The following is a 12,053-nucleotide window of genomic DNA, read 5'->3' as shown; positions in this document are numbered from 1 at the left end:
ATGGGTAATACAGAATAGGTTGATGATATTTCTGGGGGGCCCATGAACCAAGGTTGCTACTTTCTTCTGTTATACTTTCTATATTGTCTTACTAGTTGTGGATCTGAGTCTTTAAAAGTTGGATGAATTAGTGCCAAAATAGGAGAGTACTGCAAAATCTAACATATTTTCCTTTTTTACTACAGTTTAGAGTACCAAGAGGATTTTTTAAAACTAAAAACACAACAATGGTGACCCATCTGTTATAATCCTCAAATGTTTTCTGTGTATAACCTAAGGATTCTTACCCTGGAGTCCTATAATAGCCCATGGAATAACTGAATTTACATCAACTGTTTTGGTATCCTTGGCACATAATGGTGGTATGATGAAAATTTGTTGGGTGAAGAAATGAGTAATTTAAGACTGAGGACAATGTTTTCAAAATTCGGAAATGGGCTGGGGATCTCCAGAAGGGAAACATTCCTGGCCCAATCAGTTGCTCTCCATTTTGAATGGATGTAGTTTAATGCTCTCAAGGCCATATGTCATTTGATCCCATTCATCTGTCCCATTTCCTTCTTACCCACACACTAGAAAGTCACACAGGGGCGACAAGACAGACAAAGAAACCAGGGATATTTAGAAAACAGCCTGAAGGCTCTAGTCAAGGACTGATGAAAGAATAGGGGTCATCTGTTTTCACTGCCATTTAAAACTGACAGAAATGTGAGGCAAAATGAAGGCTCCATGAAGTAGGAATGAGTTATGGAGGGTGGTCTGGAAGTCTCTGCTGCAGGGTGATTAAGAAGGTACTTTCGTTTGAAGGCAAGACACTAGGCCTAAGCAGCAGTGCAGAATGTTTTCAGTGTCTAATTTGATCTAGCATCGCTATGAGTCTTACACACTTTGGGGCAGGGCTTAGACAATTACTCAAATTGAAAAAGGGTGCAAAGAAAAGAAATGGAAACCTGGGCTATGAAGAGGCCACAAATACATTAAAAAACGAGTGGGCTTCCTCCAGATGACCAACACCAGCATCACCAGTGAGCTCTCCACCTTTTCGCCTCACCTTTTCCATTTGTTGCTGCAGGGCTCCAATCTCATTTTCAAGTTGTTTGATTCTCTCATCTCGGAGTTCTACTTCATGAACTAAACGATCCTTGACTCTGCGAAGCTTGGCTTTGTGGTGGTGATGCTTCTCATTATAGTTTCTACAAAAGCAAATTCAAATATAGGTGCACCTGAACACAGTGAAAACTACTTTGCCTCCTCAGTATGCACCTTTCTTGGGTTTCCTCTTCTTGCTTTGTCAGGGCCTCTGGCACCACAGATGGAGACCTGCCCTGCCTCACATCTGCAGGACTCCTTGCCCCCCGGCTGGGGAGAATGGACCAAGTACAATGTCCTAAATAACACAAGATTCCGTCATCTCCAACTCAGGAAACTCCTCGACTTCTGATCCCTGACATCTATCAATTTGGAATCCTGCTCCACTGATTCAGTCATTAATTTAAAATTTTCTAGCTCTTGGCTACACCCTCGGACAGTGATATAACCCACTACTTCTATCTTGTCTATTTTCCAGATAAGTGGGTTTGCTCTCAGTCCTTGCCTTGGGTCTAGACTTTTAAATGCCAATTCTATATGTCTCTGCTCAAGACTCTTACTCTGAGTCTGACATAAATTTGACTTACCACTAATAAACACATGAAAAGATGTTCAACATCATTAGCTATAAAGAAAATGCAAATCAAAATTACAATGAGATGCCACTTCACACCTAGTAGAATGGCTAAAATAAAAAAGAAAGATAATAACAAGTGCTGAGAAGGATGTGGAGAAACTGGAACACTCATACACTGCTGGTAGGAATGGCAAATGGAAAAAGCCTGGCAGTTTCTCAAATGGTTAAACGTAGAGCCATACGACCTAGCAATTCCATTCCTAGGTATATACCCAAGGGGAATGAAAACATATGTCCACACAAAAACTTGTCCATGAATGTCCATAGTAGCACTATTCACAACAGCCAAAAGGTTAAAACAACCCAAGTTTCCATCAACTGATGAATCAATAAACAAAATATGGAGTATCTGTACAATGGAACATTATTCCTACAGAAAGGAATGAAGTACTGATACATGCTACAACATGAATGAACTTTGAAAGCACTATGCTAAGTGAATGAAACCAGTCACAAAGGACCACATATTTTACAATTCCATTCAGATGAAATGTCCAGAAGAGACAAATATAGAGTGAGAGAAAGTACGTTAGTGATTGCCTGGGGCTGGGGAGTATAGCTAAAGAGTTTCTTTTTGGGGTAATGAAATCGATTGTGGCGATGGATGTACAACTAAAAGCTTCTGATTTGTACATTTTCCATGGGTGAACTGTATGGTATGTGAATTATATCTCAATAAACCTGCTATTAAAAAAAAAGACAACAAAAATCTGAGTTACCATTTCAAGCTACTACAACAGCTAATCCTGAGTAAATAAGAAAATAGATTAAAGCCTGCATACCACCACTAGGCAAACTGCTCTGAAGATGACTGTGCTTTCCAAATGAGAATATTGTTACTCAGAAAGTGCTTCTTCAAATGAAAAATTAAGAACTTTCACTTTGAACTTAAGGCAGGAAATAGATGGGCTCCAGGGTAGCCATTTACAACTGGGCTCCTGTTCACATTTCTTGGGGGGAGAAAAAGTTGGGCTTCCGGCCGGACGCTTACAAGTAACTAGCCTTCTGTTTGCATTTCCTGAGACAGGAGATAGGTGGGCTCCAGGTTAGGCATTTACAGCCAGCCTCCTGTTTGCTCTCTGAAATGGAAGTAACAGCGGAGACAGGGTAAAAAACAGCCAGGCTTTGTCTCCTGTGGATGCCTTAAGATAACAGTCACGGCAGGGACAGAGAGGGGCTAAACCCCGTTTGAGGAAAAGAACAAGAGGTCATACATTTCCCATCCTTGGGGCAAGGGAGACACTACATGTGTGCAGAAAGTCTCCTTGGGGGTCAAAAAGGAGGGGGCACCATCCGATAATATGTGATGCTAAGGCGGCCCATAGGCCTCTGGGCTGGAATCCATCTTGGAAAAAAGGTTGCGCACGCATGTTGGGGAGGGTGCTAGGGCAGGTCAGGTGTGGAAAAAGAAACCAGGTAATTGGCCAAAGGTAAACAAAGACCCGGAAGAACTGCCCTATGTAGATGATTTAACCGCTTCTTTACTGCACTCCTCCTCATTAGGTGGGATGCCCACACCCTTTCTCTCCAGGTGTGCATCTCTGCCTTGCTTCTATCTTAACTAAACATTCTCTGTGTGCTCTCCCAACTTGTTGTTGTGGTATGTCTCTAATAATAAACTTCGTACCCGTTTTTACAGTTTTTGCCTCTGTGAGAAATGCATTTTTCACTGGGGGCAAGAGCCAGGGGGTCTGGTGGCTTGGATTCCTGGTTTTCATCCATGCTACCCAGGTTCAATTCCTGGGCAGGGAATTAAGATCTAGCTTCGCGCCACCGCTCACTGCTGCCTCTCTGAGATCAAACCTGAGGTCTAATAACACAAAATCACTCTGAACCAGGATTTCTGTACTACTGACATTTTGGGCCAGATCATTCTTTATTGTAGAGAGCTGACCTGTACTTTGAAGAATGCTTAGCGGCATCCTTGGCCTCCACTCAGAAGATGCTAGTAGCACCTTCTACAGTGTGACAACCTGAAAAGTCTCCAGACATTGCCAAGTGTCTCCTTGCCCTGGAAGGCAAACTATCCCCTACTGAAAACCATTGCTCTAGCTAACGTTCCTAAACTAGGTTTGCTCTAAGCCAACAGCAGTGGTTCTCAAACTGTGTTCTGACCAGCAACACCATCATCACCTGGCAACTTGTTAAGTCTCAGGCTCTATCCCAGAATTACAGAATAAGAAAGTCTGGAGGAGGATCTGTGTTTTACTAGGTCCTCCAGGGGGTTCTGATGCAGGCTAAAGTTTGGGAGAAACCCTTGGGGGACCTCCTCACTACTTCTGTTTCATTGTGAACAGACTACTTGTGGCAGGCTGTAAGGGCAGAATGGCCTTTCTTCATTCCTGCTAACAGAACTCAAGTTCATTTAGGTGTCCATAAGGATCCCTTGATCTCAAGGAAGGTGGGTGGGCCCCATGTGTGTGCAGGGTGGGGATTGGGTGTGTGAGACAGGTAAGTCCTGCTGGGCATTTCAGGAAAAGCTGAGAATTTGAACAAAGGTCTCTCTCTGATCTGGCTGCCCTCCTGCCGAGGCTGTTACCTGCAGCTACAGTCGCTGCCTTGTAACCACGAGGTGTGAAGCCTAAGGACAAAGCCATCAGCCCGCCAAGCATGGCAGAGGAGGAGGAGGGAAAGAGCCTGTCCTTAAGGATGCTACTGAGCAGCTGAATCGATCTCCATAATCATCTTCCTCCAGATTCCTTGTTATATAAGAAAAAAAAAGTTTGTTTAAATATGTTAGTCAGGTTTTTTTGCTATCTGTGGTCAATTACATCCTGATATCTTAAAAACAGAAAAACGAAACAAACAAAACAGTATTCTAATGCTCTCTCTAGCCTCTGATTTCCCTGAATGCCTAGAGATTTGAATAATGCCTTTTTAACTGAAAGGAAAAGTGTTTAAGGAATGAAGCATCTGTTCTCTGTCAGTGTAGGCACGGGAGGGCACAGTCATTCAGGCCTATGATGCTGGGCAGTTTGCCTATGTCAACTGTCTGGGGCTCTGACACTCAAACTGGAGGAAGTCCTAACTAAGTGAAGGGAACTAACGTGTGCTGCAGGTTTATCACAAGACACCTCGCATGCTTTTAAAGCAAACTTGTGAAGGTGATGTCCTCACTCTATGGCCCAGGAGATGGATGCTGTGCAGTAAGCTCAGTGGGTCTGGGTTTCTAGTCTTTGTCCTACCTGATAATGTCTCTGTATACTGGTGGCTTTGGGCCACACCAGATATTTTATGCTAACAAAATGATTCATGGTGAATGCATTTTTGTTCACCTTGGGCCTGGGCCATGCTGGATCAGTTTGACTATTCAGGGTTTGGAGAACTGGAGACTAAGTAGTTAAGGTCAATCCCAGGAGCTCTCTGTCCTCCTGACTAATCCCCGATTAAATCCCTGGATGTCAAGGCTCAGGTGAGTTTCTCTGGTGGGGAATGCTTCATATATATTGCCACACAACGTTGCTGGGAGAATTAAGCACTGCCCATACTACTCCACTGGGAGAGGACAATGGGAAGCTTGCTTGCATCTTGTCTCTCCTGAACTCTTGGTGCATGCTTTTTTAATCTGTATCCTTTCACTGTAATAAACCATAACCATGAGTGTAAAATCTTTCCTAAGATCTGTAAGTCCTAATGAATCTCCAGACCTGAGGGTGGTCTTGAAGACTCCTGACACAGAGGGAAGTTACTTTTACAGAGAAGAATCTGATTCCAGAGCCTGTGATCTCCCACTATGCCCCAGTGCTATAATACCAGCAAAGCCAGGCAAACCGGATATTGTCAATTTCTCTTGATGAGATATTTTGTTTTACATAAAAACTAGGAACCAGATGGGAGAGGAAGAGCAAAGCAGACTTATTTAGATACTAATTCTAGTCAAACTATGATGGAATAGCTACTCCAAGAGAGTCTTATGTTCTTGTAAGTTATATCTTACCTCTAAATGTGTTTTTGCAAGACTCTTCCATTTTCCAAAGTAGTGTCCCTCTCTCTCCTACTTGCTGATTGTAAATAAAAGAATCACTTTGTAGGGACTTCCCTGGTGGCGCAGTGGTTGAGAGTCTGCCTGTCAATGCAGGGGACATGGGTTTGATCCCTGGTCCAGGAAGATCCCACATGCCACGGAGCAACTAAGCCCGTGTGCCACAACTACTGAGCCTGCACTCTAGAGCCCACAAGCCACAACTACTGAAGCCTGTGTGACTAGAGCCTGTGCTCTGCAACAGGAGAAGCCAACGCAATGAGAAGCCCGCGCACCGCAACAAAGAGTAGCTCCCGCTTGCCGCAACTAGAGAAAAAGCCCACGCGCAGCAACCAAGACCCAATGCAGCCAAAAAAGTAAAATTAAAATAAAAAAAAAAGAATCATTTTGTATATTGTTCCCTTAGAAGATTAATTTAGCTGTTAGCCAGATGCCAAGCTGAGAAGTTTGAATTCTGGTAGGCCAGAGACATGTATACCGGGCCTTGTCACCAGATTGTCAGTGCGTGTGGCAGTGACTGACTGTGGGGATTGTCCCCAATCCATTTTCTCCTTCTTCTGTCATTATAGAGCCCCGGATTTAGCTTGGCACTTGGTCACTCAAATAGGAACTGCATTTTCTGGCTTTCCTTGCAGTTAGATGAGGCTATGGGAATAAGTTCTGGCCAACAGCCGGAGTGGAAGTAGTGAGCCTTCCAGGAGAATGGAATGCCCTTGCTGTCCCCTCTTTCTCCCTTCTTGTTGGAAGAAATGTGGATATGGTAGTGAACCACCTGAACTATGTGGCTAAGTGCTAAAGAGGCTGGAGCAACAACAAGGAAGGAGTCCAGACTTCGGAAACATGGAGCTACCATATCCATCCTGCACTTTTAGGTAAGAGAGAAAACCCTCCCTTTTTAAAGACATTCTTATTCAGTGTCTCTGCTGCAGCAACTCAACCTACATCCTAATTAATGGAGTTGCTCTAGATACCTGGGTTCATAAAACTGCCTTAGACCTGTTCAGTTCTTTGGCCCTTGCAGCACCCACTACAAAATATGAGGTACCTGTTCTTGCAGATTGTGACTTCGGTTCTTTACAGGGAGATATTTCTATCTCATAAATGTTCTCATTTTCCCTTATACTAGGAAGAGCTTGGCAAAAGATATCACCAGGTTTCAGCATCCTCTGGTCCATAGCCTCAGAGGTTTAACACTATCTAACAGTACACCTATTGTTCTCTGAGTTTCCCAGCTGTTCACAGTTCCTCTGATTTTTTTTTTTTTTTTTTTTTTTTGGTATGCGGGCCTCTCACTGTTGTGGCCTCTCCTGTCGCGGAGCACAGGCTCTGGACGTGCAGGCTCAGCGGCCATGGCTCACGGGCCCTGCTGCTCCGCGGCATGTGGGATCTTCCCGGACCAGGGCACGAACCCGTGTCCCCCGCATCGGCAGGCAGACTCTCAACCACTGTGCCACCAGGGAAGCCCAGTTCCTCTGATTTTTGACATCATTTGAAACACAACATGTATTTCTGGAATTGCTTTTACCCTTTCTGCCTTGGGATATTAAAACCCACATCTGCAGCTTCCATGCCAGACAGCTTCTGTCTCTCTTATCCTGCCATTTGGACTATAAAAATATTAATTTATTTTTTAAAGATTATAGACAATTTGGGGAAAAAACTCAACTCCCATATGATCGGTATTATAACATTCTCGTATTTCCTTCCAGTCTTTTTATAAGCATCCTTTTTTTAAAACACTGTCTACATTAAAATTCTCTTATTCTCTTTTCATTCATTGTATCACAGCATTTTCCCATGTTGTTATCTAGTCTTCATGGCCACCATCTTTTACAGCTGTATTATGTTCCATCAAGTGAATGTACTATACTTGACCTAACTGGCTCCTATTGCTTGATATTCAGGCTTCTTTCAGTAGTGCCACATGGTGTGAAGAGTACGTGGATGCAGTACAGCTGGGGAGAGCTTAGAGCCTTCCCTTCCATAGCAGGCTGGTTATTTGACACACCTGTTAGTTTAGCCAGAAGTTCTGTTGGCCAACTTGCCCGAAGAACATGCGGATTTTCTAAGTTTATGTTTGGCTTTGTTAATTTGTACAATAAGACAGCACAATGCTCATGTTCTAAAATTTAAGGACAACTTTTGCTTATGTTTATATAAAACCAGATGGTCTTTCATTTATCTTCATTTCAAAAAGGCAAGGAATTTGTTCCTCTGGAAGAGTAGCTGGGAAAACATGGAAAAAAATAGGCATTGTTTGTAAAGGTCAGGAGTGGGATCAGGGGAATGAGAACAAAAATGAACCTAGAGTTTTGACAATCCCTTCCATTTTCTTTCCTAAAGTTGTAGTTTTCAACCCTAGGTGCTCATCAGAATCACATGGGGATGATTTTAGAAAAGAATTGATCCCTCAGCCCTATCCTCACAGATTCTGATTTGATTAATCTATGTTGGGGCCCATGCATGTGCAGCTAGGGTTAGCATCCACTGTCCTAAAGGGTATGGACAAATAATACGGTAAACTATTCAGCCTCACTAGCCATTAAAGAAATGTCTATAACTGAGCATTAAAAATCATAGAATAAGTTGAGCAAAAGAAGTCAGACACAGGACTTGCCTGGTGGCTCAGTGGTTAAGAATCCGCCTGCCAATGCAGGGGACACGGGTTTGAGCCCTGGTCTGGGAAGATCCCACATGCTGTGGAGCAACTAAGCCTGCACGCCACAACTATTGAGCCTGCGCTCTAGAGCCTGTGAGCCACAACTACTGAGCCTGTGTGCCACAACTACTGAAGCCCTCGCGCCTAGAGCCTGTGCTCCGCAACAAGAGAAGCCACCTCAATGAGAAGCCCATGCACCGCAACGAAGAGTAGCCCCTGCTCGCCGCAGCTAGAGAAAACCTACATGCAGCAACGAATACCCCCAACGCAACCAAAAATAAGTAAATTTATTTAAAAAAAAAAGTCAGACACAAAAGATTACACGCAGTATAATTCCATTTTGATCAAATTCTAGGAGAAACAGAAATCAGAAGAGTGGATGCCTGGGAGGAGGTGGAGGAGCAAGAGATACAGACTGACGGCAAAAAGGTAGGAGAGAAATTCAAGGGATAATGGAAATGTTCTGTATCTTGATTGGGCTAGTGGTTAGGTGGGCATATACATTTGTCAAAACTCATCAAACTGTACATTTAAAATCTGTGTATATGTAAATTATACCTCAGTTAAAAGAAAGAACACTGGGGAAAATTTCATCAGAGCCCTCCCCCACCAAAAGTAGCAGCCAATGCAAATTCAGATGTGGTGAAATTACTACTCATATAACGACGGCAGAAAATTTTGGTAGAATGCTTCTGACTGTTTTGTTTGTTCGTTTGTTTTGCAGTACGCGGGCCTCTCACTGTTGTGGCCTCTCCTGTTGCAGAACACAGGCTCCGGATGTGCAGGCTCAGCGGCCATGGCTCACGGGCCCAGCCGCTCCGCGGCATGTGGGATCCTCCCGGCCCGAGGCACGAATCCGTGTCCCCTGCATCCACAGGCGGACTCTCAACCACTGCGCCACCAAGGAAGCCCTCTTCTGAATGTTTGATAATACATTTTATGATCCATAGCTCCAGCTTTTGGACTAGTAATTCCACACCTAGGAATTTACTGTATAAAAATAATTTTTAAAATGAAAAATATATGTACAAAAATGGTTTTTTATGTGTTACGTTGTATAAAAACATCAATCACAGGACCAGTGGGTAATTCTTAACTAAATCTGGGCTATGTTGTGAGGGTTGATTCCAGCAGGCCTAGACTTAACCTGAGCTGTTTTGCTAAAGTTCTTGCTTGGCGCTGACCACTGGTCAAGGAATGAAATACACTGATTAAAACAGTGTTGCTTTTCAACCACAGGTCTGGAGTTTCAGAAAATGGTTTTTAAATCATTATCATAACTACAATCAACATAGTAGGTGAGTGAGAACATAAGAGAATAAGAAACTTCAACCTATAGAAAGAATAGAGCAGAGGGGCGCAGAGCTAGGAGCAGAGAGGTGGGTCATGGATAAAAACTAAAAATAAGTAGATATAATAATAATAACAGCTGTGTGCTAGACACGGTTCTAAGTAAACGCTTTACATATATTCATTCAGTTAACTCTCATAACAACTTTATGTGATAGGAATGGCTATTTTGTCCATATTAAAGATGAGATACCTCAGGTACAGAGAGGTTATTTAACTTGCCCAAGGTCACAGCTAGTTCCTAGTAGAACCAGTAATTATACCCAAGCAATATGGCTCCAGAGTCCATACTCTGAACTACTAAGCTACACTTCAGAGAGGAGGAGAGTGGGAGGAATCTGGTAGGATGGTGACCAGGGAATGGAAGAAAAAGCAGGTAGTTTGGGAACATAAATTTTTATTGAGCACCTGTTATATACCAGGGACTGTGGATAAAAGGATGAGTAAGACCATGGCCCATGTCCTTTAAAACCCACAGTCTGGTGAGGAAGACAGGTGTGAGTCACATTATTTCAAAACAACATGGCAAGTTCTTAAATAATTACAGACAGCCAAGTACAAAGGGCTACAGGAACACAAAGAGTGACACCTCACTCAACCCAGGCTGGAGGTGTCAAGAAAGGCTTCTTGAAGAGGTGACTCCTAGGTTGAGAATGAAGAGTTGAAATAGGGAGAGCGTGGTCCAGACCAAGGAAAGTATGCAAGGGAAAAAGAAGGCTGAAGGCAAGTGAGGGGGCATATTTGGGGAAGAGCAAGATGTTAGATACCACTAGAGCTCAATAAATAGTAATTCCCTTCCCCCTCCCTCTCTTGGGAAGAAATGAGGCCGCACATCTCCCTAGGAAAAGCCCTACAGAACTTCTGGGAACGAAGGAAAACGGTGTTGGCGTTCTTGAAAGGTCAATTCTGCGAGCATCCCCTGCTCTGGCTCCCTAAGAAGTAGCTCGGTCTTCTAAAGGGAACTTGTTTTTGTTTACCTCACATGGACATCAAGCCGCTTCAAAAATTGCCCATACTCTTCACGTAGAGCTTCCTTCTCCTGCTGCAACGCAGACAGCTTCTCTGACAATTCCTGGTTGCTTTTGAGATGCTGAAAAACATTTTAAAAAATGGGAATACTCGGCTGAATACAGGTTTGATGTTGACGAAATGGAAACTGGCAACGCCTTTCTGCTGAAACAGGCATATGGAAAGCAGAGTAGCTTCCTGTGATTTTGCACTTCCAGAATTCCTGAAAGCCAATAGGTCTTTTCCTTGACTTTTGTTCCCCCAACCTTTCCAGTTAGATTTGTGAGCATTTAATTCCACATATAGAAAGTTTTCCAGCTTGAAGTAGAGTGAAAGCTGTTTTCCTGACCTAACCCTGACTAATAAAGTATTTGGTTCTAGAAGTGGCTCCAGGGAGTCTGGACTTAGTGTCTGAGCTGGTCGGATTTGAAGGTAGTTTAATCTTGTCACTAATACTAGCAATCCATGACCAAAAAGTTGATTAAATTATAATGTAGTTGCCTGTGGTGAAATGCTCTGGCAGACCACAGGACTGCTACAAAGTTACAGAGGCACTGAGAACTCCAAGGAGTGCGGGGTGGTGAGCCACACCTGACCACGTTAATGAGCCGAAAAGGAGAAAATGTCCAGCTTGGGATTTAATTATTGGAACAAGGCATACTCAGAGACCCAGAGCACATCCTTCATGTAGGCAGCAGGTCAATATATCCCAAACCCAAATTTCATCAAGTAGGTGGCAGAATTGCAGCATTAGTTGATTTCGTAGACTTGCCACATCTCTTATGTGAAAAATAGTGCTTTATTTGGAAATACATGCAAATCTGAGAATTGGGAACGAGAACATCTGACAGGATTCCAATAACTTTGAGCACCTTGGACCTAGAAATCCTACTGAGCCCCTCTTAGCAACATAAGCAGTCCTGCTGTCTCAGATTAACCACCCTTGCATCGAGGACTCTACTGACTCCACCTGAGGCAGCTACCTGTGCAAGGATACCTATTATTCTTAACACCCACCCTATACCACTACCGCTTCTCTTTGCCTCCAATCCTACAACTAGAGTCGGATCCCAGCCCGTCCTGGGGAGAGGGGGTTGAGTATAGGGACTCACCTAGGAGGACTGCCATATTGAAAGAATGGAAAGATCCTGCCAAATTAAATTGGCAGAAACCTGAGGAATACAGGTAGGACTGTATTCGTAGGGCATTACACTAGGGAGAAAGGAATATAATGTTGAATAGGCTGAATTTATTGACATGGATGAGCTTACCAGAGATTCAGGATTTAATGTGTTGATTTTAACGTCTAACGTGACTTTAATAGTTTG

General features: G+C 43.4%; 1 protein-coding gene across 5 annotated transcripts in view; it reads right to left on the bottom strand.

Moving 5' to 3' along the window:
- The window catches only part of CCDC30 (coiled-coil domain containing 30), a 162,879-nt gene that overhangs the window by 11,889 nt on the left and 138,937 nt on the right, over window positions 1-12,053 (bottom strand). For all 5 annotated transcript variants that reach the window (XM_032609275.1, XM_032609293.1, XM_032609284.1 and 2 more), the window contains 2 exons: window positions 10,695-10,807; window positions 1,052-1,193 (listed from right to left, as the gene is read on the bottom strand). In XM_032609275.1, coding sequence (XP_032465166.1) covers window positions 1,052-1,193; window positions 10,695-10,807 — 255 coding nt within the window. The remainder of the gene's footprint in view (window positions 1-1,051; window positions 1,194-10,694; window positions 10,808-12,053) is intronic.

This window comes from Phocoena sinus, chromosome 1, assembly GCF_008692025.1.
Source record: "Phocoena sinus isolate mPhoSin1 chromosome 1, mPhoSin1.pri, whole genome shotgun sequence".
In the NCBI taxonomy this organism is placed as follows: Eukaryota; Metazoa; Chordata; class Mammalia; order Artiodactyla; family Phocoenidae; genus Phocoena; species Phocoena sinus.
Note: the sequence above shows the minus strand (reverse complement) of the source record. Positions and strands in the feature narration are given on the sequence as shown.